The following is a 27,497-nucleotide window of genomic DNA, read 5'->3' as shown; positions in this document are numbered from 1 at the left end:
CGCTCCCATCTGTGCCATGGCAGAGGCTCCCCAGAACAGGACATGGGCAGCTCTGCTTGGGTTTGCCCTTCACTCTACAGGGTAGGTAGTGCCGTGGAAATACACGAGCTCTGGCGTCAGGCAGACTGGGGTTCAAATCCAAGGTCCATATTCCTTACTGGCTGTGAGATTTTGGTCAATTCACTTATCCTCCTTGACCCTCAGTTGTCCCATCTTGAAAATGGTACTAGGACCACCCACCTCCTGGCATGGTTGTTAGACTAGTGTCTCTGATGTTAGGTGTAAAGGACTCACAGGGCCTGGCATGTACGCCCTGGGGAAAAGCTCACCCCCTGATAACAAAGAGGCCACCTCTGTACTCCGTGCACAGGGAGCGGTAGAGGGAAGAAGGCCAGGTGAAGAACAGACCCCAGACAAGCACCGAGGGCCCAGAATTCGCCCAGATTCGCTCTCCGGGCTTGTCAGAAAGTCCTTGGAGAGATTTAACTGGGATGGGCTCTCCCCCTGGGAGAGGAGAGCCCAACATCCACCCAGTGAAGCTGAAGGTCACATCAAATCTGAAAGGCGACTTTGTTCTCTGCAGCTTCATCCGTTATGCATGAAAGAGCAGATGGCGAGTGCTCAGGATTCATAATTTGAGACATCCAGAGACTGAAGGCATTGGCCAAATTTAAACCGAAAGACGGACTTGTTGAGTGTCTTCTCAGATTATGGGAGAAGAAGAAAGGAGAGAATTTCTTAGTCATCTACCATCCACTCAGAATTCACAGCCAGTCTGCCCAACGGCTGACATCAGAGGTCTCCACCCCTGGGTTCCGGATATTTTTATGATCACTGTTTGAAAGGAACAAAGAGATAAATGTCCGAGAAGACCCCCACTAGAGCTTGAAGAGAGCGGCCCTTCTGTGCGGCTCTACAGGAGGCCACAGGCAGCATGACTGCAGATGTGGCTCCCGGGGGATCAGGACGTGGCAGAGTCAAGGGCCACAGAGATCTGAGTCTGGGCTGTGGTCTGTCAAGCACTGGCAGCAGCGCCTGCAGCCTCGGTGCCTGCAGCAGGAAAGGGAGCTAGTACCACGGGGCTCAACAGGAGCGCCGCGATGAGCTGGGGTTGAGAGCCCGGCACGGCCCTGGGCACAGACGAAGAGCTCAGTTAACAGTAGCCCCCGTTATTATCAATTTTACTTTGACTTCCTTAAATGTATTTGGTCCAAATTGCCTTTTGCTCTGAGATAAGCTTTGAGCCATCTAAGTACATCACCAACAATATAACTGTCACCCAAATCTCACAAAACCCAGGGGGGCAGAAAGGGTGGTGATTGTTGTACCCTTTTCCCAGATGGGGAAACTGAGGCTCAAGGAAAGAAGTGACTGATCCAGTGTCACAGCCCCAGGTGGCAGAGCCAGAGCTAGACCTTGGGTCTCCCAAGTCACGAAAACACACTTTCCTTCATCCCCCACCCTAGTCCCCAGTCACACTAAAGCCACACGTTCTGAGTCCACGTGGACAGGGAGGGTGTCTGGACTGCTGTCCCCAGCACTGAATCCCAGGCCTGGTTTCTGTTTAGCACAAAGTCTGTCAAATGAATAAACGTCACGGACTCATTTGAGAATGTGATGGAAATGAGAGACACCAACCCCAAGAAAAATGTATGTGTGGCCACACGCATAATGTACATTTCAAGGGGTCACAGACCCTGGTTAGGAGGCCTTGACCTAGGTTTTCAGAGGCCTCTCCAGTGCTGAGCTCACTAAGCTATCCAGAGATGACCTCATCGCACAACCCATCTGCCTGGTGGAAAGGGGGCCCTCGGGCTCCATCTAGGGGATCACAGACCATTATCCCCCGTGTCTGGGTCTGTGGCCACCACTGCTCCAACCACCCAGGGCAGGGTCTGCCCAAGGCCACGCTGCTACGTGGCCACCACGACACTCCATGCAAGTGCTCTTTGTATTTCAAAAAGAGAACATTTATTACTTATTTTTTTCCTCATTAGAACTTCCTTTACAGCAACACAAAGTAAAGCACAACAAAACTTATCTGTAGACACAAGGGGAGCACACTGACCACTGTTGGCCAGAGACCAGATGAAGGCCCCATGGAGACTCACACAAACACAGCACAGCCTTTCTCAGGGCTCCTGGACCCTCGTGCCAAGGGTGGCCCGTGTCAGGCCCAAGCCCTGATGCCTCACAACAAATACAGGGGCTGATACCAAGGAGATCTGGAGTGGGCAGTGGGGGTGCAGGAGCTGGGCCAGGGAAAGGAAGGTATCCTCACATTTTGATAAAGGCAATCCCACCCCACCTCTCACCCAGGCACTCCCGTCTCTGTGTTTTGATTCAGATGCTTAGTTAGATACGTAGATTCTAAGAAACGGTGTGTTTCCTGGGCTGGTGAAACCTGCTCCAACTATCACCAGAGACTTAAGCTCGGTAAAGCCAGGCCTGGGAGGCACCTGAAGATGAAGAATGTGCTGGCGGCTTTGCTGGGAGTCCCATGGGGGTGAAAGGGGAGGAAGGGAGACTCTGAAGACAGGCTGCTGCTGGTATGTCCCCGATCTGGGGTCGGAGCATCAGGAAGGAACAGCGTGATGCTTATGAAGTTTGGTTCTGTTTCACCCTCTGAATTAGCAGACTTCAAACACTTCCATTTCCACAGAAATCAACAGCGAGACAGCTAGCAGGGCACACAGGCTCATGCCAGTTATGTGAGTAAAGGCACCAGATGGTTTGTTATGAAACACATTTTGGTCAGAAAATAGCTGGGGCTTTTTGGTTCCTGGGAGGACAACAGAGCTAGAAAAAAGGAGGTGTGAGTTGTGAGAGGTGTGGGTGAGAAGGCAGCTTTGGCACCAGATCTGGGTTCTACTCTTGACTCTACCCCGTCCACGCGTGTGGTCTCAGTTTCCTCATCTAGAAACTGGCAACCAAACATCCGCAAACAAATCTAGGTGTTAGGTTTCACGCACGATCTCAGGGAGTATGGGGAGGTGGGGCTCAGACCAAACAGCAGCGCGGGAAAACTTGATCCACGTGGAGGGGGAAGGGCAGGATGGGAGCTCTGCAGGAGGCGGTCACACAGATGACCCCACGGTCGCAGGCAGACTCTGGGAGTCCAGGGCAGCCAGTTACACCGGTCAGGGCAGCCAGTTACACCGGTTCCAAGCACGGACGGGGACTTTGGGCCTCGTCTCTCGGAAGAAGGGCAGAAAGAAAGCTCTACGCGACGAAGCACCATCGAGGAGCTGGGGGCCACACCTGCTGTGTGTGCTTTAAAGTGCCTGCCACGTGTTGTCTTTGGTCAGGGGCTGCCCCTCTGCCTCTGAGAGCCCCCAGGGCCAGGAGCCCAAGCCCCGGCCCGCTGGGCCCCCCACGGAAGGCGGGCTGGATGTCACAGTCTTCTCCCGCGGCCGTGTTGCCCTCCTGTGCTCAGAGGATGACAGAAATGAACGATCCCGACTACTTTCAGAAAGGAGTGAGGGCGCCTCTGGGGAAATCTGGGCCCTTGAGAGAAGGGACAAGAAACGCTTTGGCCACCATCCTGACACCCACGGTGGAGCAGAGCTCGCTCAGGAGAGCGCGGAAAGCAGGTTGTAACACTGCGCTCGTGCCCGATGCAAAACCAGCTTCTGAGTTGAACCAGGAGTCACTGAATAAATATTCAAGGCATCTTTCAGTTCTTAGAGAAAGAACGGGGTTAAAAAAGAATCTCTCCTTCCCTCTGCTTGACTGGCTGCAGCTCTGATCTGCAGACTGACAGTGCTGCCGACTGAAGGACAGTGGCTGGGGGTCCTGGAGCTGGCCCCCGCCCCCGACGTGGGTGGCTTTGGTTTGTCACATGTCCTGCCAGCCCCAGGCCTCAGAAGTTGAAGAGGTCATCCGGCTCGGCGCCACTGCTGTCAGGCTTGTCCCAGTCGACAGGCGAGAGGCACTGGGCGTAATGAATGTCCTGTGCTGTCAGTCCAGTGTCCAGGACCTGAGGGTTCGTCCGAGATTGGGCAAGCCTGGAAGGCAGAGCTGTGTGAGCCGGGGGCCCAGGCAAGGGGCTGGTGGGGCCCCGAGGAGCCGGTCCAGCCTGGCCAGCACCAGGGTCAGAAGTGAGAGGACGTGGGTGGGAAAACGGCAGGACACATGGCCAAAGAAGCAAGACCCGGATGTCAGGAGAGGTGGAGCCTCTAACCAGAGAGCCTACCCTTGAGGGTCAAGGGGCTCAGAAAACTGTGGGGCAGGCAGTGGCGTTCCCACCACGGAGAGGCTGGGGCACCCACACCGTCCACAGCTCCATCAGGAAATGCCAGGAAAGAGGGGAAAGGGCAGCGCTGCCGGCGCAGAGAGGGGCATGCGTGGGAGAGAGCCTGGGGCAACCATGGAAGACCACTGGCTTTAACTATGTTCAACACAGTGCTGTTCACAAAGTAAATTCAAAAAGGGGCACAGCTGAACGTACCAAGAATAGGGAGAGTTAAATAAATTACGGCCCATGTCCTTAAAAGAACATGAGGCAGTCAGTGAATGAGGTGTTTACAAGGAGTTTTTAACAGCCTGGAGAAATGCTCCTGATACACCAGCAGTAAGTGAAAATCAGGATCCCCAAATGCAAATATGACGAGCTGATCAATGCAAAAAAATGTGTATGTATAGGATTAGCGTGAATTAAGCCCCAAAGTCAGGGCTGTGGGATTATGGGATGGTGTTATTTCCTGTTTAACGCTTTGCTGATTTTCCAAGTTGTTCATTACGGGCACAAGACACTTTAGTAATCTGGAAAAAGTGAATGAAAGATTTCCTTCAAACCAGGGGGTTGTAGTCAGCCAGAGAAGCTGGGAAGATGGTAAAAAGAATCATGAAGGGGCCACCCACGCCGCTCCCGCGACCTGGGCTGCATCGAGAGGTTTCCACTGGCTCTGGCAGGAAGGGGATGGGGAAGTGGGGGAGGGCTGTAGGGGGCTGCTGAGGGTCCCAAGGGAGAAAGGAAGGCCTGGCTGACCAGGGCCCAGTGCTCGGAAGCCTGAGCTGCCCGGGCCTCTCCTCAGCCAGCCTTCTTGGTGGCGTGTCCCCAAGCTGAAGGCAGCCATGGACAGAGATGGCCCCTGGGAAAAGGGGAAATGCCACCAGCCTCTGGTTAGACCAAATATCTCCTAATGGGCCACACATCCCTCCTCTACGTAATGCTCCACGGGCTTAATTAAACACTGCCTTCTCCCTGCCCCTTTCCATAAATGCAAAACCTCTGGAAGGAACAAAGCCTGCAAAAAAGCCCATTTTTGAAGGCTACACCAGGTGTAGGAAGAGGAAGCCAACCTGAGCTGTAGTGTGTTCAGTTCAGCTCAACCTGTGGTAGAGCGGTCACAAGGAATAGCTTTTGATTCAACAGCAAGAACTTTCTGGCAGACCTAGCCAGATAGTGAGCTCCCCACTCCTGGAGGTATCTGAGTTGAGATTTTTGCTCTGGGGAAGGTCAGAGTTCACATTCTCAGACATGGCAAAGGGCCCTGGAGACCAACCCCCAAGTGCCAGGCCTCCTCCCCCAGCACCAGGAGTCCACCTAATGTTACCTTGAAAATGCTTCATCCAGGCCATCATCCAGCTCCTTGGGGAAAACAAAGCAGGAGATAAGAACCCTCAGAGGGGGAGCCCGTGCTCACAGCCCGGGCTTGTTCCAGCCCTGGGTAAGCTATAGGGATGTGGCACACAAGCGTAGGAGTCTGGTGGGCGCCTAGAGGAACAGGCACAGGCAGGCCTTCCACCTGGCTACTGCCACCAGCATCTCAGCACAGGGACCCAAACCTGGGATGTGGGACAGGAGAAAGGGCACCTAGGTGCCTAAAGACCTGGGGGTTCAATTCCCAGCTCTGCCATGACTCAGCAACACCTTAGGCAAGTCACTGCTTCTCTTTGAGACTCAGCTTTTCCTTCCACAAAATTAGGGGGTTGGACCGGTCAATCTCTACAGCTTTCAAATTCCAAGAGGGAGGATGGGAAGAAGGTTTTCTTGCTTTCACCCACTTTCAAAAGCTGAGCCCAAATTCCAAGCTCACAAGGGATAGCTGATGGCAGGAATGCCACAGCCTAGGTGGGAAAACAATGGGCAAGGCTCCCTCCACAGACTCCGGGAGGACGGGCAGGTGGCAAGGCTGGAGAACTGGCTCACAGTGCCTGCTTGGGGGACACTGGGTGGCCCCCAACAGGCAATGGGATTTGATAGGTTTTCAAGTCCATCAATGTTCCAGATTTTTAAAATTAAAGAGACGTGCATAGCACAGGGAGATCAGCTTGATGCTTTGTGACAACCTAGAGGGGTGGGATAGGGAGGGTGGGAGGGAGGCTCAAGAGGGGATATGGGGATATATGTATACATGTGGCTGATTCACTTTGTTGTACAGCAGAAACTAACACAACAGTGTAAAGCAATTATACTCCAATATAGAAAAAAAAAAGATTTTGCAAAAACGTAAAAAAAAAAAAAAAAAGAGACATGACAAGTAAAGTAACATGTCATTCTGCAATAGATCCCGGACTAGAAAAAGGACATTGGAGGGACAGGTGGAGAAATGTGAATCAGGTCTGTATATTATATAAGTGTTGCATAAATGTTAACAATTTTGATCTTTGTAACGTGGTTATGTAAGATGTTAACAATTGAGGAATCTGTGTGAAGAGGAACAGGAATTCTTTGTACCATTTCTGTAATTTTTTTATCAGTCTAAAATTATTTCCAAATGAAAAACATTTCTAATTTTTTAAATAAAAAAATTATGTTCCTCTGGGAGATTCTGCAGGCAGAGGCCATCATCGTCACTGAGGAAGTGAAAAGGCTGAGACGGAGAGAGGTCAGGGTGCCTGGCCCGGGTCACAGAGGGCGTTGCGGGCCAGGCTGCCTGCCTGAGTCTCAGGCTCCTCGTTCAGGGGGCCGAAGGGGAGAGGCCTCAGGAGCGAAGTGCCCATGCCGAGAACAAGGGGGCCTTTGGTTGGTCCTGCAGTGGGCAGAGCCACGGATGCTCAGGCCAAGAGGCCAGGCATTGTGAGGAGACAGCTGTGCCGGGAGCCAAGCCTGTTGGGGACGCAGCCCTAGGTTCAAAGGGGACATTGTTCATCCCCTACCCTGGGTCTGGCTGCTGGGCTGGGTCAGGCCCTCCTAGAGGCCTGCAAGTCACGGGTGCCAGGGTCTGCACCCTGGAGCTGCCTTAGGCCTCATCCAGGGATCAGGCCAAGGCTCACTGGATCCTGGGGGGTCCCCAGGCCACACGACCACTCACCCAGACAACGCTGCTGCTGTTTAAGGCTTGAGGTCGCAGTGCCTCGTCCACGTTAGTGGTGTTAGCGCTGACCGTGGACAGCGGGGCCTTGGCTGTCTCTTCCAAGTCCAGCAGGTTCCCAGTGGCGACCACTATGAGGGGTCAGGTGCGTCAGGAGGAGAGGAGGTTCCTGCCTCCCAGCCCCATCTCTTGGCCCCAGCCTGGAGCCTCCTGGGCTACCCTGGTCCTGACTCCCTCCTTGGGCATGGCCTTTCCAGGCCTATCACCCAGACCACCCAGAGCCCCACCCTTGCACCTCCCGAAGCAGCTGGACAGCTGCCCACCGGGTGGGAAGCTCTCTCCCACTCATGGTTTAGGCTGAAACCCATATTCACAACAGGTATTAAGTTTTTAAAGAGATCACACAACAAGATGTAAAGTGTATAGGGAGAGATGTATACACAGATTTATATACCTGTATAGGGACATATCTGGAGGAACATGCACCAAAACAAGTAATTTTCCCCCTTTACCTGCATTTGCTAATTTCTCTATAATAAACAAGCATTATTTATTTAACAACAAAACAAAGATAAAAACCCAGGACTTTACCCCAGCCCAGGAGGGAGGGGGGCCCTCTGGATGAAGGGTCCCATGCCATGCAGCCCCTCCCCCGCCCAAGACTCACGGCTCTTCAGCGAAGGAGTGCTGTCTCGGCGGCCCCCACCCAGGAGGTCCCCTCCGTCTTGGCTGGTTTTCTCCCTCTTCTCCTTCTCTGTGGGACCAAGGCACAGCGCGTTGGAGCCCCCGACCCCAGCACTCCATCCCTAGCCATCACTGGGCAGGGGTAGGTTGTGGCCAATCTCAGGGGGCAGGTGTGAGGTCTCCAGAACCGAGAAATAAACTTTGCATGTTTCATTTAATCCTCACAAGGACCCTGGGGGAGGGAGACAACTGCTCCCAATTCTTCAGATGGGGAAACTGAGACTCGGAGGTGAAGGGGCCTGTGCAAAGCCACAAACCAGATAGGCGATGAAGTTGACGATCAGTCCAGGCCTGACTCCAGAGCCTTTACCATCCTCCCCGCCCCTACTGCTCTGCTAGTCTTCTTCAACGCCCCTGTACACCCCACCCACCGTGTCCACAAACAAGACTCACCTTCCTTGGATACCTGCCAAAACTCAAAGGCGACTTTGAAGGCCTGGGCTACTGTGAGGGTGACAGCCTGGGCCTGAAAAACAGGAAGTGGGGTCGGGGGAGGGATACAGTGTTAAGCAGGTAAAAGCAAGTCTCAACTGGAGGCCCAGGGACTCCAGGCCAGGCCCACCCTGGCTGTCCCAGGCTCTGGAATGCCTGATGGGCGGAGGCAGAGTCCTGGCCCCTCCCACATCGCCAAAGCCGATGTAATGAGGCCACACCTTCCTCAGGCAGCTGGGCCCCATCTTCACTACCTGGAGCCCAGCCAAGATTCCCACAGGTACTCCAATCCTCACCTTGGCAATGGTTATTCACCTCTACTTTTTTCCTTCACCTTTGAGTTCCCCTAAATACAATTAACTGTGAGGCTTATTTCCTCTGAGAAGTCCTCCCTAATTACCTAAGGACTGCACACAGTAACTTAGTCCTTAAAATGAGAGAACAGAAAAGCCAGAGTTGGAAAGGGCCCCGCCACTGCCTGAACGAGCCACAGCTGGAGAGGCAAAGGTTAGACTCTGGTTACTACTATGCTGGGTCAGAGGGGCATATAACTGAATGCCAGAAAGGTAGCAGGAGGCTTCTACATTTCCTGGCAGGAGCAATATGTCAATGAGGGCCCAGGGCAGAAGACTAAAACCATCCAGTGCCATAGCCCACCTGTAAAGAAGGGCCACACCTTGTCCCTCAACCCCTGGGGGACTCCCATCTACTCCTTCAAACCCAACTCAAATGTCACCATCTCTCTCACGTCACGTCACGTCGCGTCACAGGCACTGGGCTCCCACAGCCCTGCCTACCTCTCTCTGGTGTCACGCATATGAAAGTGTCACCAGCTCACATGCCTGTGTCACCCCACCTGGGTGCTCCCTGAAGGCAAGCATCGACTATGAACACCCCTGATTCCCAGAGCCCTCCAGGGGTGTCTAGGATGGTGGCTGAATTGCATTTGCCCGGGGGCAGGTCTCCTGAGGCCTTACGCTCCAGCCAGGACCTACCCTTAGCCCACCTTCAACTCAGCCCTTTCCTCTCTGATTCCAGTTCAGGGTTACTCAGCTCAGCTTCTGGGAGTGGAAGTCCCAGAGCTCGCAACTGTAGCCGGAAGCGACATGTAGCCTCCTCTGCAAGCTCGGCCTGGGGAAGAAAGCGCAGACTCTTTCAAGTGTACAACAAGTTCAGGCCTAACCAGCCTCGGCCCCACTCCCTTCGCCTCCGCCAGACAACTCAATTTAATTGAGAAATGAATCTGTGGCTACTGCCTTTAAAATTTTTTTTAAATTTAAAATCCCTAAACAAGCTGACTGATCCATGCCAATTAAATTTCATGAAGTATAAAATCTCATTTGAATGTCTCTGTCATTTACATTTTTGATGGAAGTACTGGCGCTTTATGGCAAAACTTAAATATGGTAATTAAGTATGAAACTCTTCACAGCTGTTTACAATTTAAGCTGTCACGTCTGGATCATGTTTAATAGACCCAGTTACCATTGAGAATTGCCCATGAAATAAAAATATGGGCTAATTACCAGCCAGAGTCAGATCACTATACACCCAAGCAAGGGCTGGTCACCCAGTGTGGCAGGGAGATGGGAACGCCATTATTTTTGCCTCCAGGAAATCTGAGGACACAAGCCTGACACTGTTTTTGCATAAATCTGCTTGTTCATTTGCATACACCCCGCCCTTTCACCCTGAAGTCCCGAGCTGCAAGTTAAACCAAATATAACTCAAGATGCAGATGCATGCAGGTGGCTGAAAGCCCAGGCTGGGCAGAGACTGGGAGGGGGTGGGCCCCGTTTTCCTGGGCGACTGCAGGAATCTGGGCACTAGCGATGGAAGGTCTGCTCAGGCCTGCCCACTGAAAAGCCCTCCTTGACTCCGCAGGCCAGGAGCCTGCCCCTCCTGAGTGCCTCTGGCTGTGGGTCTGTCTTATTACCCTGACCAGGTACTGCCTTGCCCAGTTTTTGACGTCCCTGTCTTGTTCTGGGTAACCAGACTGTTAGCTTCTCACGGGGACCAGGTCTAGCTTAGGGCTGCAGACTTGGGCCAGGACCCCGGAATCCAGGACCCCAACCAGGTTCTCAAACCAAGTCGGGCCAGGTGCCCTGTACAGCCCTGCTGCCCAGAAGCATAAATCACTGCACAAAAGGATGACCTGAGGAATGCCAGTGGCCTGGGAGGGAGAACAGCCCTGCCGCACCCGACCCCAGGTAGAATTAGGGAGTCCACCTGTACTGCAACCCTGGGCTCCCCACCGATGCCAGCAATGGCACCTTCATTTCAGAACCCAGAGGCTGAAGTGCTGGCTGAGGCCTCCCAGGTGGGCAGATGGAAACATTTCTTTGTACAGAACCTTATCCTGGCCGTGCCCAATGGAAGCCACAGGGAAAGAGAGGCCAGGTGGTTGGGCTGCCTAAGCTGAGCTGAACTGGTGGGTGACCCAGAAAGGGACCCATTTGCCCCTCAATTTGGGTGGGTCCTAGGCTTCTTGCTCATTCAGGCAGCCCAGCAAGGAAGGGTGAGGACGTGGAGACTCTGGGCCCTTTGGCCAAAATGACTGAGGGCTACGTCAGCGTCCAAATGCAAGGCTCCCCTGAGGCTGACTCTACCTAGCCATCCACCCAGGCTCTGGTGACATGTGAATCCCCAATCCCCAATCATACCACTTCATTTTGCACCTCTGTGTCTTTGCACGTGCTGATTCCTGTGCTGGAGTGCACCCACCCTCTCACCACCCTGCCCCACTTTTCTTGGCCTGGCAAACTCCTACTTACTACTCATCCTTCAAAGCCCACCTCAAAATGTCTCCTTCTCTGAGAACTCTTCATGTGCCACCTCCAGAGTGACTTAATAACCTCTGCCTGAGAACCAACCTCCCTGTATGCCCGTTACTGAATCCCAGCTCTTCTTTCCCATTGCCTCGTTCGCATCTTCACGGCCACCCTGGGTCCCCAGTGCCCGACACAGAGCTCAGCCTGGGACAGGCAGCAGCAAGCATGTGGAGAGACCTGCCAGCAGGCAGGATGCGGACTGAGGCACCCACTTCACCTCCTGCCTCCTCCTCAGAAACGTGCGCTCTGCCCTGAGAGTCTCAGGGTCTCCAACGTGGCCAGACCACGAGGCCGTAACACACTGGCAGCTTGGGCTCAGCTGAGGCCTTGGGAGCCACAAGGACACCACATGCATCAGGTGGTCTACTGACACCGCCCTGGGCTGGGCTGTCTCTCCAAGGGGCCTCCCCAGGGCTCCTTGAAATGGGGAGGCCAGGCGGGAAAGGCTGCAGATGGACAAGCCAATATCCAGCCGCTCCTGATGCAGATGAGAATGGGCCAAGAAAAGCGAAGAGTCTGGGCCCTGGGTATCCAGCAGGAGCCTGTCCCTCTGCCCGATGGCTCTGCTGTCAGCACCAAGCAGTGGCTGGCTGTTTTCCCCAGGACCTGACCTCTTGGCCTGGGGCAGACTGGTTTTGTTCAAGCCTGTCTAAAGTCCTCTGGCCCAAGGCCAGGCTCCCTTAGCCGCTGGGCCAGCATCCACTTTCTTTTACCCCCGACCTCCCCATCCCAGAGGAAGCCTCTACATGTTGGGAGCCCCTGCACTGCAGCAGTGGCTGAGGGCCAGCTGCCCCTGCCCAGTGCCTGCTCTGGTCAGTGGGGAGGAAGAGACAAACAATGGGGACATAATGAGCTTGTTCTGTGGGAACAAGGCTGTCACGGGAGAAGCCACCGCAGCTCAGGGACCTAGGGCATCGTGAGGCCCCGGGTGAGTGGCTGGCGACACCGAGTCTGCAGGAAAGAAACAAGGTGCACAAAAGAAACTGAGACCTTTCAGAACAATCCTGGATGTCACTGAGGTGACCTCCTCATTCTGTTGATGGCATGCAGCCCAAAGAAGGTCAGGGTCTTATCACAGAGGATCAGGCCCCTGGTCTGTCTCCTCCTACAGTGCTCCTTCCACAAGGCCTGTGGTAGGCTGCATCGTACTCCCTCCACCCCAGCCCACCCCCAGTGAGATGTCCACATTCTGATCCCTAGAACCTGTGAATGTTACCATACATGTCAAAAGGAACTTTGCAGATGTGATTAAGTTAAGGACTTTGAGATGAGGGATTATCCTGGATTACCCTTCGGGCCCAATCACAAAGGGCGTTATGAGAGGGAGGCAGGAGGGTGAGAGCCAGAAATAGCAATGTGATGACAGAGCAGAGAGGGAGACTGGAAGATGCTCCACTACTGGCTCTGAAGTTGGAGAACAGGGCCCTGAGGTGTAGCAGAAAGCCTGGGTGGGGCAGGGGTCACTTTAAGACTGTGATGTCCTGGATATGTCCTTGATGACATGGGGAGGGGAAGAGATCCTGTCTCCTTGGCTACAAGGACCGTAGGGCACAGGAACTGGGGCTCTGGGCTTCGTACACAGAGGTTAACAGAGGCCAATACTAAATAAATGTCGGGAACCTCCTTACAGGGCGGATGCTCAGACCTCGGGGGCCTCAAAAACAAAAACTTCAATGCCAAAGGCTGACTCCCTCCAGCTGCTTGCCACGAAGTTCAAGACAAAAGCCCAGAGACCACTGAGGTCCAGCTCGTCCCAGCTAGATGTGTCAGGGCGGCCTGGAAATGGGGTGAGGGACTCCTGGCTCCTCACAGCCATGCAGGGAGAGAAGAAACGTGGGTTTAGACCCTCTGCTAGCTAACGGCACCCTCTGCTAGATGACAGCTAGCTACATCATCTTCAGCAAGAGAGCTGACCTCTGTGTGGCTGTTTCCTCATTAAAAATAAAAATAAAAACAATGAACGCAGTTACAGCGCTCACCTTGCAGAGTTGTTCCAAGAAGTAAATGAGACGGTACCTTAAAGATTACCACTGAAACAGGCACAGAGTAGGTACCAAGATACGGCCATTTCCCTCCCTTCTCTGGCCACAACAAGCCAGGTTCTCTGAGGGCCTTCGCCTTTGCCTTTCACACTGCGCACCTCTGATCACCAGTCTCTATAGACTAATCCCTATAAGGCCCTGCACCTTATAGTGACGGGAGACCGCCCCGCCCCAGATCTCAAATGCATCAAATCACATTATAGAGAGGAAGCGGCTCAGGGCACTCACTGGGAATGAGGGCTTGTCGCGGCCCACAGGCCAGCCGAGGGCAGCCCATCCTGACAGGTGGCCCACCTGATTGTAGCCCTACACAGTGCCCTCAGCTCTCAGCACCCACCTGAGGTTCCCAGGGACTTCAGACTTCCTTTAACTGATGTCACCTTTGGGTCCTGCCTTCCCCCCAGTCAGGGCCCCCAAGGCAGGGCTGCCAAGGCGAGGCTAGAGCCTGCCCAAGCCCAGCCTCTCCCCACTGACCATCTTCCGCTTGGTGCAGAGGAAAGCGTGGCACTCAAGATTCTCGTTGTGCTGGCTCTGTGCGATGTACGCAAACACTTTGTCATGCATCTTGTCTGCTGTGCAGTAGGAGATTCTGAAAGGCAAGTGGCAAGTGTCACCACCAGACTCTGGCACAGGGGCCTGACCGCATCCTGAAAGCCCCTTAGAGCATCTCCCCTGAGTTCCAGAAAGCCTGCCATCCCACTCCACCAGGGTGGGACTCTGGGCCTAGCATCCTGGGCCATCCATAGGGTGCGGGAGAGTGGGGAAACCCAGGCTAGGCAAGAAGGAGTGGTGGTAAAGACGGGAGGAAGGGCTTCCCTGGTGGCACAGTGGTTAAGAATCTGCCTGCCAATGCAGGGGACACAGGTTCGAGCCCTGGTCCGGGAAGATCCCACATGCCGCGGAGCAACGAAGCCCGTGCGCCAAAACAACTGAACCTGCGCTCTAGAGCCCACGAGCCACAACTACTGAGCCCGCGTGCCTAGAGCCTGTGCTTCGCAACTAGAGAAGCCACCGCAATGGGAAGCCCGTGCTCCGCAACAAGAGAAGCCACCGCAATGGGAAGCCCGTGCTCCGCAACAAGAGAAGCCACCGCAATGGGAAGCCCGCGCACCACAATGAAGAGTAGCCCCCACTCACTGCAACGAGAGAAAGCCCACGTGCAGCAATGAAGACCCAACACAGCCAAAAATAAATAAATTAAAAAAAAAAAAAAAGACTGGAGGAAGGGCACATCCCCCCTCTACTGAGCCACATCCTCAAATAGTAGTAGGTGAGCCCTTACTGTACACCAGGCAACGTTCTAGACATCACCTCACTGAATTTTCAGAACTGCCCTCTGAGATGGGTTCTAGTACTATCCCCACTTTTCAGGTGAGAAAACTAAGGCTAAGAGTCTCAGACCACCAGGCTACTAGTTTCCGGAGGCCGTAACCACTGCCATGCTGCCTCTTTAAGAGTTTATGCTAACCAGCTGGAAAAGGGGGCAGGACACTACCCTGCCCACAATGCCCTTCACCTGAGTGTCCCCCACCTGCCCTCCCTTTGATCACACCCCTGCGCACAGGTCAGATGAGTTACAGGCCCATCTCTCCCAGGGTGACTGAGACTACTGACAGCTTCTCTGGGAGCTGTGGCCAGGGGAAAAGGAGCTGGGGGTAGGGCGGGGGCCTAGGAGGGAGACACAGCAGCTCCCTCCTCTTGAAACACCCTCTCCCCCCTCGTCTGATCCCTCCCCACTGTCTCCAGTCGTCCTGGGAATCCCAATCAGAAGAGGAGCTGGTAGCCCAGAGGTGGGACAGGAGCTCAGCAGACTCCTCACCTCATGCGGCCCCAGTTTCAATCACAGGCATTGACAAAGGGATCAGCACCACTTAAAATCGCCAGGTGGGCAGAGGGAGGGGGTGCCAGGTTCCCAGCTGCCTCTTCTCCAGCCCAGGGGATCCAGCCTCCTGTCCTCAATGCCCTGGGTCTTCGGTATCAATCAAGGAGATCCTGCTATTTTTCAAGCCCCAGCAAGGCGCCACCTCCCGTGAGAGGCCCTCCCAAGTTTCCCCAGGCAGGCCTCTCCTTCTCTGCCCTCTTGGGAAACACTTATACTCTATCTCCCATGTCCTCTGCTCCATCCCCTCCTAGACTGGAAGCTCCTTGAAGGCAGGGGCTGGGTCTGATTCCTCACCCGGCACAGGCCTCAGCAGAGCAGGTACTTGGACACCAGCTAGAAACTCTAAAACCACGCCCTCAACACACATCCCCCCACCCCCTCACCCCCAACCCCAGTACTGGCTTTGCTCCAGCCAGCTGAGCCACCTGCTCGGAGACAAGGCAAGAGACTGCAGGGACGAGAGGCTTGACAGAACTCTGGCCTCGTGTCCTGGGCGAAGCTCGGCCTCTATCTCACCATGTGGCCTTGGGCAATTCCCTCTCTGGGTCTCAGCTACCCAACCTGGAAAATGGACCTGAGCTGCCTGTCTCTTCCAGCTCTGAAATTCTACAACTGACCAGCTAAGAGAGAGGCGAGGACAGCCTGAGGCTCCAAGGGCCGGGCCTGTTGCCCTGTGAACAGCGCTCTGGCCTCAGACTCTGCCTGAGGCCTCCCTGGACGCCTGGCCAGATGTCCAGAGCTGAGCTGCTGCATTCCCAGCGAAAAAGGCAGTGACTGTGCAGCTCTCTGTTCCAAGCCTGACTCAGCAGCACACTTGAGGGGTGGAGTGGGGGGCAGGGGTGTCCCAGGCCAGCTGCAACTAGTGATAATGGCAGCAGCAACTGCCATTTAGCCACATGTTCATTGTGAGCCAGGCACTGGGTATCCAGGGCTTCGTAACCGCACACCGGGCGGGATCTGTTTCCAACCCCACACACAGATGAGGGAACTGAGGCCCCAAGGTCACCCAGATAGGAAGTGGTAGAGTCTGGATTCAGACAAAGCACTCCATCCACTGCCCCGAGCAGCAGACTGAATGCGGACAATGCCGAGCGTACCTGTAAATGGACACGTTCTCAATGAGCTGGTTGGTGACGCTGTCGGTCAGGATGATCCCCCGTGGCGACACCTTGAGAGTCACCTTCTGCAGCTTCTTCCCACTGGCCTTGGCCTTGGGGCAAACGTGGATCAGAGGAGCCTACCTGCCTCACTTGGCACCCGCCCTTGTGGGCTACACCCAGCTGCTCTGAGCCCCAGACGCGAGGCCCACAGGAGGCCTCACCTTAGGTGACTGGCAGACATGATGGGGAAGACAATTCAGCCCACACCTTCTTCTAATAAAAATAGGGACAAGTGTCACTCACTGAGCACCTGCTGTCTGCCAAGCACGGGACCTCGAGTCATCTTCACAGGCAGCAGGGCTTTGCCTCAGGAGAAAACGGACTCAGAGGGGTTAAGGGAGTTGCCCAAGGACACACAGCTAGGAGGGACCTCAGACTCTGAGGGCTGAACGCGCTATCACAGCCCAGCAGGATGGGGACTCCACGCTCCACCCACTGTACCTGCCAGGGCCTGAGCAGAGGGGGCCGAGACCACCAAGAGAGGTGGACTCACAGGGCACATGCTCACTCAGAGCTGGGGAGGAAATCCAGTCCCTCAGGCCACGGGGCAAGTGGCTGGGCACCAGCAACCCTCCCACTATCCCTCCCTGGCACTAAGTTACCAACCCTAGGCCGGTGGCCTGAGCTGAGGGAGGGGAGGCTTAGAGAGGCCACGGCCACAGCAGTTGGAGAGGAGGACACTGACCGGACCCTGCCAGCCCAACAGCTGCCCTCTTGAGTATCTAAGCTGGAAGCAGGGGGATGCAGGGGCAGGGCAGCTGCAACACATTCAGTCAGGGTGATGTGCAGGCGATGAGTGCTGTCCCCCCAAGCCCCAGAAGGAGCTACCCCTTCCTCGTGCTCCCACATCCCACCCTGACTGCGCTCACCGTGGCCACGATCCTCTTGACGGCGGCGGCCGACAGTTCCTCACCCTTGGGCTGCTCCACCAGCGTCATGCCCAGGTACTTGAGGCTGAAGAGCATGCCCTCGAGCAGTGTCTCCCGAGTGTCTGTCCAGTTCTCGGGCAGCTCTGCGCAGAGGAGGATAGGCACTCAGACCCCGCTGGGCAGGGCCCACCACAGTGACAGCGTCTGCAGCCCCCGTCTCCTAGGAAGACCCAGCAGGGACACTGGGGTCCCCCCATCTATCATTACTTTTATCTTTAATAAAGGAATAACATTTTCTAGTACGTACCAGGCACCATGGTAGGAAGTGTTACACAGAATCTTCTCATTGACCCTCATGAGAACCTATGAGGCAGACACTTTTATCATACCCATTTACAGACAAAGACACTGAGGCCCAGGGAGGCGAAATCACATGACCAAGTCCACAGAGCCAGCGAGTGCAATAGCCAAGAATCAACCTCTTATTTTCAAGTCCAAAGCCCAAACTCTTAACTTCAACGTTAACACTTGCTGAGGGCAAACCATGCCATTTTCTTATTGAATCTTCAACGCAATCCGGTGAGATGGGTATTATTCCCACTTTACGGATTAGGAAACTGAGGCTCAGAGAGGTGAAGTCGTCAGACAAAGGCCACATACAATGAGTAAAGGGTTGGAGTCAGAATTCAAAACTGGGTGGTTCCCATGGCCCCAGCCTGGCCTGCTTTCCTCCATCTGCACAGCCACAGAGACCAAAAGGTAGGGAGGAGGGGGACCAGGAACGAGACAACAGCCCAGGGAGGGTGGGCATGGGGTAAGGCTTAGTGGGGAAAAGGGGAGGTGACTGCTCAGAAAACATCATACGAAGGCCACTGAATCCAGAAGGCCTGGGGTCAAATCCCAGCCCTGCTTCCCCCAACCTGCATGGTCTTGGGGAAGGCCCCTCTCCTCTTTGAGACTAATAATGCCCGGCCTACAGCAAGGGCACAGAGCAAGACACATGGGAAGGATCCTCTGAAAGCTCTGATCACGACAGAGGTCAGGAAGGTTGGGAAATGAGGGGATGAGCCTGGCTCACTGGGTGGTGAAACAGACCAGGAGGGAGAGTTGGAAAGAGGCCTCCATTTCACCCCACCCACGTGAGAGAGGGCCCTGAGCAGGCAGAGGGACAGGAGGGGAAGTGTGGTCTTCACTGTGGGAGGGGTCATACAAGAATTCACAGGAGTACCTCGTCCCCTAAACTGAGACCCAGGTGAGCAGGAATTTGTTAACCTGTCATCCAGAGCCTGGCATGCAGCTGGCATTCCTGAGTGAAGGAACCCAGACAACCCCAAGGCTTTCAGGCCTGCAATGCCTCCAACCCCATCCTCAGCTCTGGACCCTGGACCACTGCCCTCCAGCCTCTGCCCTTAGGCCTCCACCCCACATGAAGCCAGCCCCCCACTGAGAAGATCCCAAAGTGACCCCATCCTCTGTCCCATCAACCATGAGTCTATTTCATTTGATCCTCCAAAGAGAATCAGAAAGTCCCCGAGGTGTCCCAGTCCTGGGTTTGGTGACGGGAATCCTGGAGCAACTCAGACATGGGCCTTGTTCTCAAAGAAACCAAGCATATTGCCACCATCAGGGCAAAACGGAGCTACAGTAACAACAAAGCAGCAGCTCTTACCATTACGTCTAACACTCACGGCTACCTTGCAAGCTGGCATTCTTTCATTCCCATTTCACAGAGGAGGAAACTGAGGCTCAAAGGACAAGTAATTTGCCAAATTAGTTGTCTATTTGACACTTAAAGCCCAAGTTCCTAACCATTAGGCAAACACTATCTTGCCATGAGGCAGACTACCCTCAGTTTAGCAAAAGGTCGTGGAGAAGTTCCTAGAGCCAGAGGTATTTCCCCCCATAATTCTTAATTCCTGAGGCTTCCTCTCTGTAGGGAGATGCCTAGACCACCACTTTCAACCCGATATTCATCTAAGCAAGGATGGCAGACTATGTGCTGCCAATGCCTGTCACCTGTGTCCTTGGCAGACATTGCTAATCAACTGCAGCCCTATTCCCTGATTTAAAGGCTTTGAACTGTTTCTCAATAAAAGGCTTCTGGCTGGCAATACCAATCCATCAGGGGTGGCCTTGTTCATCTCATTACCCATCCCTGCCCCACAGCAAACATCCTTCCTCTCCCCATTTTCATGTCTTCTCTCTCCCATTTCCACCAGCTCAGCCCTTTCCTGGCCCCTCTCCAGAGCCACTTCCGCTCCCTCCATTCCAAAAGGGCCAAAGCTTGCCAAGGTCACAGACGACCTCTTTGCTGTCAAAACATTCCCCAGTCCCCCCTGACCTCTGAAATGCTCAGCATTTTTCTGCAATCCTCCTTCCCTGGCCTGACCCTTCCCCTCTTCTCTGGCCTCCTGGAAGAGAGCCCTGGTAGACTGGCTGCCACTCATCAGCCTCAGAGACCCTCTGCCCAACCTCCTCACTTGACACATGATAAAACTGAGGCCCAGAGAAGGATGGGACTTCTGCAAGGTCACACAGCAATCAGAGGGACCCCAGCTCCCAAAGCACTACAGGCAACTCCCACAAGAACTGTTGCGAAGTTACAGGTTGCCCAGCCTCGTCTCCCCCACAATATCCCTGCACGCGAGCACACGCACGCACATGCAGGCACGCACACAGCAGAGGTTCCCATCAGACACAGCTTCCTCCCATGACGTTACATGTACTTTCCCACTTCTCTGCCTTTGCTCAAGGAGCTCCCTCTACCAGAAATGCCCTTCCCTTTGCTTGATTGAAACCCCTCGCACCCAGCCTCCTCCAGGAAGGCCTTGTTTGAGGCAGTATAGCCTAGTGGTTAAGAGCAAGGGCCTTAATCCTAGAATCCACTGAGTGAGCCTGAGCAAGTTAATTACTTTCCCTGAGCCTCAGCTGTCTCTTCTATAAAGTGGGAGAAGCAAAAGTCTCCAGCTCACAGGGCTGTGGTGAGCCTTTGATGAGATAATAACACACAATAATAATGAGACAATAAAATGTAATGTGCTTAGCACAGGGCCCCACCCATGGTTTTGCCTCCTGGGGCCTGTCGCTCCTGTCAGGGGTTTCTCTGCCCCTCTTCCTCAGTATGGATCTCCTTCTCTTCCTCCCACAGCCATATCACCACCACCAAGCAGCTGCCTGCGGTGTGTTTTCCTCTTGAAGGACTGCCGTGCACGTCTGCCTCCCCCAGGAGAAGGGGCATCCCTGCTCCCTGTTGCTGCTGTCTCAGTTCTGCTCCTCCCTGCCCCTCCCAGGCCCAGCAGAGATCCTCCTGCCCCTCCAGGGAACCCTGCCTCCGTGCCTATACTTCTGGGCATGATTCATCTCTTCAGTGAGGTTTACGGTCTCTCACACCCCACTCCCTCCCTGAAGAAACCAGAACCAAATAGCACTCAATAAAGACAGAGGTAGGGTTCACTGCCACACTGGCCTGGTCACCATCCAGCCACCTCAGGCTGGAGGCCACATGCTCCTTCCCAGGAGGAGCCCAGGGTTTCAGGAAGAACTCCCGGAGGCCCCCAGGCAAATACAGGCCTGAGTCCACAGCGCTGTTCCGGTCCTGGTTATTTTTGGCCCTGTAGTGGGTAATGACTGCACTATTTTAACTTTATGATTTTACAGATGACCTGCGGTCAGAATTAGCTGGGGATGGATGGACCATATGCCCAGTCTAAGTTGTAGCTGCAAACATGTACTCTTTTCTTATTAAGCGAGCCCCTGCCCAGGAGTCAGAGCTCTTGTGCCCTTGTGCCCCTTCTGCTGCCCTGGGAGACCCAGCTTGGCTGGTGCCTAGAACATCAGAGCTGCAGCCAAACCCATGGGCCAGGGGGGAACCTCCAGCAGGGGTCCTGGCCTCCAGCCTCCTCCAGCCTGGTGGGGAGATGGCATCAGGAGCCACAGAGTGACATCTCAAAAGAGGACCCAAGCTCTGCTGTGACCTGGAGTGTGGCTGCTTCTCTAGGCGGCAGTCTCCTTATCTGACAAATGGGCTCAGGCTGGCAGGAGCGTCATCAGAAAAAGGTTCAGCATGTGAAAAGTGCTAGGCAAATTTGAGAAGCTGTTAAGACTATCAAAAGAAAATAATAATTTTAAAAAGGTAATTCCCTGCGGTCCAGTGTTTAGGACTTGGCGCTTTCACTGCGGGGGCCCGGGTTCAATCCCTGGTCGGGGAAATAAGATCCTGCAAGCTGTGGGGCACGGCCAAGGAAAAAAAAAAAAAAAAAGATAATAGCAACAGCTACCATTCCTAAGTACCTACTTATACTGTAAGAAAAAAATATGCTGTCAAGGTTAAAATGATGAGGTCTGGAGACGGGCTGTGGGGTTCATAGTCACTCTACCTCCCTGGGCCTTGGTTTCCTCATTTAAAAATGGGGACAACAACTGTACCCACCCTATGGGGTTGCTGTGAGGATGAAATTAGTATACACATGAAGTGGGCTTAGAACGGTACCTGGTAGATATCAAGTGTGAGTGTTGTGTCACTACCAAGGGTCAAGTGCAAAGAGCTTTAATGTGTACATAGCCATTTGCAGTACTTTATGAGAAGAGTCAAGGATATATTAGGACTCCCATTTCACAGATGAAGATGCTCAGAGGTGTCTGGCCATGACTCATAATCCACAGTGCTGGGCCTTGAATCCATAGCTGTGCTCGTTGCCCTCTCCTGCAGCCCGCCAAGCCCCTTCCCATGAGCAGGGCCAGGCTTGGGATCATCCAAGAAGAATGGGTATCCTGTCCTGGAGGCTGCCCGAAAGGAGCGTCTGGCTCACTTTCAGTGGGCAGTGGGTGACCTGACTCCTTCAAGCCACACACCCCTCCCTCAGCCACCAGACCTGTGAGAAGCAGCATCCCAGCCTCCAGTTAAATGTCCCTTGCACTTGCTGTTCCCTCTGGCTGGAATGCTGTTCCCAGATTCCTCCCTCCTTGTACTGTATTCATATGTGTGTTCCACACCTTCTCCAAGAGGCCTTCCCTGACCCCCTGCACTGACACTCTCAGTGCCCCACCTTTATCTCCTCGGTGGGAACCATTTCCACACACGCCACCTGACACGCCACTCTCTGGCTGCCAGAGACTCAGATGCCCATGGGGGCTGGGGCAGTAAGAGCTCCTGCTCCCAGCAGCCCCCTCCCATCACTGACAGGAACTGCCTCTCAAATGGAGTAACTGCTCCAGAGCTCCCCACAGGTGGCGTCCCAGCCGCCCACAATGGAAACTGGCTTCATGTTGTCCACTCTTTGGATTCCTTTCCCTTCTTGCTTCTCCTAAGAACATTTCCTGGGATCTCTTCCCAAATAAGTGACTTTACTCAGATCCCTATCTCAGCATCTGCTTCTAGAAGAACCCAAACAAAGACACCACCCATCATTTCCTCACCCGCTTTATCTTTCTCCTCTTGGCGTCACCACTACCCACAAGCACCCCACTCATCTGTACCCGGGTCATGCTGTCTACCTCCTCCCCCAGAGGGCTGGCGCTATCCGAAGACAGATGGACACATTCCCCAGCCTCGCCGGCACCTCTAACAGTGCCCGACATACAGTCAGTGCTCAATACATATTATGGTTTGGGGTTTATTTATATTTTCCATTATAAACATTATAAATAAGGATGAATAGATCTTCCGTCCCCCACCTACCACCATGAACCAGCTCTGTTGAAACCTGCACCTCAGATTTTTTACCCATTCTCATGGAGTTCTCTGACAACCCACGGAGGAGCCCGAGGGTCAGAGGGACTCCTCTTGGAAATAAGGGTACTGAGGGGCCAGGGTGCACCACCCTTCCAGGCAGCTGGAAGAAAGGAAAACCCAGGCCAGGGACTGAGACAGAATGTTTATGGCTCCCAAAGAGGTGGGGGAAAAGCCATGTGAGGGAGAAGGAGAGAGCCCTCCTTCAAAGTCAGCACTAACTGGGAGACAGGGGGCCATGAGGTTCAGGGCAAAAAAAGCTGTCTGCTGCTGCCTTTGCTCTGGGACCTCAGGCAAGTCCTTCTCTGGGCTCCAGTTTCTCTGCAAATAAAACAATGATCACGCTAATCCCAGCTTAGGACCTTGAGGGGTGAGGGGCAAGTCACAGCCGCCAGCGGGTGTCAAATCTAACCTTGTAGACACTGGTGTGTATAAAATGGATGACTAATAAGAAAAAATAAATAAATAAAAATTAAACATTAAAAAAAAAAAATCTAACCTTAACTCCAGTGGCTTCAGTCTGGCCCCAAAACTCAAGCACAGGGCTCAGACCTTCTTGAGGGTTGGGTCCAAGGCCTGGCTGGGACACCACCCCAGGCCAGGCTGCCCCAGCACTTCCACCCCAGACACACCCCACGGCTTCCCTCTCTAATTGTGGCCACGTCAGGGCCAGTGACTCCACTTCCCTGAGCCTCAGGCTCCTTTATCTGAGAAATGAATCTGATGAGAATCCCTGCTCTGTCACCTCAGAGGAGCAAATGCAGTAATGGAAGCAAAAACACTATGTAAAAGGTAGAGGGCCCAAAGCAGTAGTTACCATTTATTGAACTCTTTCTCTATGCCAGGCAAAACATGATTTCAGTTAACCTGCACCCCCCAAAAAAAATCTGTGGTGGGTACTCCTGTTATTAACAATGTACAGATCAGAAAACGGACTTAATAACCAGGGACAGGTGGGGATTCACCCTCGCTTATTCTGGGTCCAGAAGGCTCCAGGATGGCACTCTGGGCTTACTGGGGTCTGACTAATAGGAAGGGGGCTCTCCTCTTCTTTCCTCCACAGACAGAGACAGGCTCTGATCCCCCAAAACGCTTTCCACCACATTAAGTATCATGCTGAAGGTCCACATGACAGGCAGCGGGAAGGGGAATGAGGGAGAAGGAAACCACCAGTTAGGTGCCAGAAGGAAGTGTTATTGTCAACAACCTTCTCAACATCCCTACCGGGTTAGAATTGTTATGCCCATTTTGCGGATGAGGAAACTGAGGTTCAGAAAGGACAAGTGACTTGTCCAACATCAGAGCAGGCAGGAGACACTCTTTTCCACCATCCAAGGTAGCTAACTCTCACCCTTCCCCATACTGAGTGAGGGATACCAAGGGAAGGGGGGGCTCCTAAGTTTCCTTCCCTTGCCCAGAGCCCCGCCCCCCTCCCTTATCCCTAGAGAAAACTGCAGGGTTCCCCCACTGGAACAGGCCGTCATTCTCAGTCCTGATCAAATCCCACAAATATTTAAAGGAGCTATTTTGGGAGTCAATACATGTGGGAGATGGGTGCATCCCTGGCCTAGTCCAGTCCTAATGGTCTCTGACCCCACCCCCACCAGTAGACACCAGCCCACGTTCCCAATGCCAGTCTTGTCTTGGTTTAGGAGGCAGGCACAGCTGGAACCACAGAGCCGGGCAAGAGGCGGGGCAGGGCAGGCTCCCTAGGCCCAGACACGCTGGCACTCCTGGGCCTCTTCTGGGCCTAGCTAACTAGGGCTCCTCTGGCGGAGCCCTGGAAGGCCAAGAGGGAAGGGGGTGGGGTGTGACTGTACTGACAGCGGCTTCCTGGTGCCTGGAGAGGCCAGGGTCCCAGGCGGTTGGGGCATGGGGGGCAGTGTGCAGGAGTCCTGGCTTTGGCTCCATATCTACCAGGAAGGCTTGAGTGACCCCAGACAAGCCCCTCCGTTTCTCCTCGTGAAAAGGGCTGGGTTTCTCAGGCCTCAGGGGAGGGTGCCAGGTGACGGGTTCCCTGAGAGTAACTGGAGACAGGGAGAGGAGGGGGAGCCGGGTGAGGTTCCTCCCAGGCTCCCAGACGCCCCTGGGAGAGGTGGCGGCAGAGTCTGCCATTCGACCAGGCGCCCAGGGACATCGGAAGTTCAAGCGGAGAGGTGCGAGAAAGAAACAGGTTTCAAAAATAGCCAGGAGGCCGGCTGTGGCACCTGGACCCAGCCAGAGGAGGGGACAACGGGGTCTAGATGGGCCGGTGTGTGGTAGGTACCTCCCGAGACGCCAGGTTAAGCCTCGCCCCCAACTTCAAGTAGGTACCTGCAAACCCGGGCTCACACTGAGTCGACTTCTGGGCGCCCGGGAGTCAAAAGGTAACCTCGTGGGTTGGACTAGGGGAAGGGGGCAAGGGGGCTCCCGCCGGCCGCTGACCTCGGGGCCAGAGTGCTGGGGTGCGGGATGGGGGTATCTTCCCAAGCCCCTGCCCCCTGCCCCCTCCCCCGGTACCGACGCTGAGCTCCTGCCTCCCCTGGCTGTCCAAAGAGGGGACGTGCTGGGGTCGCGAAAGTCTCTTCCTCTGACCTGCAACCTCCCTCCGACTGCAGCCCGCACCTGGGGACACCGAGCTCCGGTTTCTTCCCCCAGCTTCTGCCCTTCCTCCCCAGCCGCACAGAATGGGGACGGGAGTAGGAACGCAGCTTGACCCTCGGCGACCCCGAATCCCGCAGGGCCGGGTAAGGTCGCTCCGGACCGCAGGGCGCGACTCAGGCCCTGCCTCTCCCCCCCACCCCCGGGGCTCTGAGGAGGAGCGTCCGTGCGCCCCGACCCCCGCCCGGCCCCCGCCGGGCCCCGGTGGTCGCGCACGCACTCACTCCGGTGCCGGCCGCCGCCCCCCCAGCTCTGCTTGGCGAGGCTGGGGCTCCTGATCAGCGCCCGCCCGGCGGACTTAAGTGCGTCCATGGCCACTCGGGCCGCCGCCGCCACCGCCGCAGCCAAAACTCCGTCAGGGAAAACTTTCCGCCGGGGCCAGGCGGCTCACGGGCTCCGCGCTCCTCCCCTCCCCGGCGCGAGCTCCGCGCCGACGTCCGCCGGGGCGGGGCGAGGGCCGGCCAGGCTCCGCCCCCGGCCCCGCCCCCGCCCCGCCCGGTCTCTGCCCTATTTCCCCAAGGCTGTCCAGACAAAGGGTACCCCTGAGGCAGCGAGCCGAAAGCCGTCGACGCCCCCTCTTTCCCTCTATCTCCCCAAACCCCTTCTTTCCCACCAGGTAGGAGGCTGAGGGTCCGAGAGCCGCTTCTCCCGCCGCGGGAGGCGCTGGCCTAGGATTTCTAGACAGCTGAAAGTTACTTGGAGACCATTTTACAGATGGGGAGACTGAGGGTGGGAGAGAATGGGCTTGTCCAAGAGGAAGGTGATGCCCATTGCAGTGGGAGGCTTGGAAAGAGAGCTGACGGTGGTAGAACTTTGCTGGGAACAGGGCCTTAGCAAGACCCGTTGGGCACTTTACTCGCCCAACAGACTCAGCCTGCTCCCTGGCACCACCTGGGCACTCTGGGCTGCCCCCTGCCCACCCTACTCCCCAAGTAGCCTCAGAGGTGGTGTGGCCTTGGTGTTATGCTCTGAGGGGTGGGGAAAGGAGTCTTAGTTCTACCACTGACTTTCAGTGTGACTGACCTCAGGCAAATCCTTCCCCTCTCTGGGTCTTAATCTTTATCTGTAAAGTGAGATGAGATCCTGTCTCTAGTGATCCTTCCAATCTACCAGACCTTGACCCAGAGCCTGCCCTGCTTGATAGGAGGCACTTCAAGAGGAGTCTGGATTCTAGAATTCCTCAAGTATGGATGTTCTAAGTCCAGGATTTAGAATTCTCTCTAGAATCCTGTACCTTCCTGTCAGGCTTTACCAAAGGGAGTCAAAAGGAGAGCACATATATCCAGGCCACAGCCTGGCTTCTGGGGGGTGGGCATGTTGCATCAGTAAGGTGACCTTCCATCTCTGGGATTGCTTCTGGCTCAGAAGGCAGGAGTCCTGTTCCCATGTTGGGGGAAAAACAGGACTGTGCTGTCACCAGCGGGACAGGGAGGCTGACATTCCTCTATAAGCTAAGCGCTTTTTCGGCCATTCTGTCCTTTGCTTCAGCAACACTGCAGCCATCAGTAGACCCACTTTACAGATAAGAGCCCAAGGCCTGGGAGAGAAGCACTCACTGCAGGTCTCTGCAAGTCAGAGGCCAGGGTCGAACTCAAACCCAGTGCCTTAGGCTAGAGTAGAATGCCAGGAGTCTGAACTCAGCTTTCCTCCTTTTGGTGGTTGTGAATTCACCTTTCTGAGCCTCATCTGTATAAGGGGCAACAATACCTATTCCACAGGGCTGTCTGTAATAAATAACATGAGCTGGAAAGTCTGAGTCCTCTCCTTAAGAAGAACTCACCTATAAACTTGCCTCCTCCAGGAAGCTTTCCCGACTACCATCCGTCAGGCTTCTCCTTGTGGGATGCCACAGGCCTGAGCTTTCAGCAGTATTGCAGCTGCCCATTTCTACTCTATTTGCTTCCAGCAGA

General features: G+C 54.7%; 1 protein-coding gene across 2 annotated transcripts; it reads right to left on the bottom strand.

Moving 5' to 3' along the window:
• Positions 1 to 1,948: 1,948 nt before the first annotated feature.
• On the bottom strand, positions 1,949 to 26,008 carry LDLRAP1 (low density lipoprotein receptor adaptor protein 1). 2 transcript variants are annotated; one of them, XM_082612559.1, is made up of 9 exons: positions 25,812 to 26,008; positions 17,220 to 17,362; positions 16,288 to 16,400; positions 13,783 to 13,897; positions 8,397 to 8,469; positions 7,927 to 8,013; positions 7,260 to 7,390; positions 5,559 to 5,593; positions 1,949 to 4,007 (listed from the first exon to the last, which is right to left on the bottom strand). In XM_082612559.1, the coding sequence occupies exons 1-9, from the start codon at positions 25,897 to 25,899 to the stop codon at positions 3,863 to 3,865; spliced, it is 930 nt and encodes a 309-aa protein (XP_082468685.1). In that variant the 5' UTR covers positions 25,900 to 26,008; the 3' UTR covers positions 1,949 to 3,862. The 2 variants fall into 2 exon arrangements, with proteins under 2 accessions (XP_082468685.1, XP_082468686.1); XM_082612560.1 differs by having other exon boundaries at positions 5,559 to 5,590.
• Between the last annotated feature and the right edge of the window lie 1,489 nt (positions 26,009 to 27,497).

Source organism: Mesoplodon mirus (genome assembly GCF_964341445.2).
Source record: "Mesoplodon mirus genome assembly, chromosome: 3".
Classification (NCBI taxonomy): domain Eukaryota; kingdom Metazoa; phylum Chordata; class Mammalia; order Artiodactyla; family Ziphiidae; genus Mesoplodon; species Mesoplodon mirus.
The sequence above is the reverse complement of the archived record's forward strand: the minus strand, read 5'-3'. Positions and strand labels throughout refer to the sequence as shown.

What these genes read in the sequence shown, in the direction of transcription:
- LDLRAP1 (XM_082612559.1), bottom strand. Translation starts at nt 25,899, where the DNA reads ATGGACGCACTTAAGTCCGCCGGGCGGGCGCTGATCAGGAGCCCCAGC. An exon ending in GGGCGGCGGCCGGCACCGGA is followed by an intron (nt 17,363 to 25,811) that starts GTGAGTGCGTGC and finishes TCCTCTGCGCAG; the next exon opens with AGCTGCCCGAGAACTGGACA. An exon ending in TCAAGAGGATCGTGGCCACG is followed by an intron (nt 16,401 to 17,219) that starts GTGAGCGCAGTC and finishes GTTTGCCCCAAG; the next exon opens with GCCAAGGCCAGTGGGAAGAA.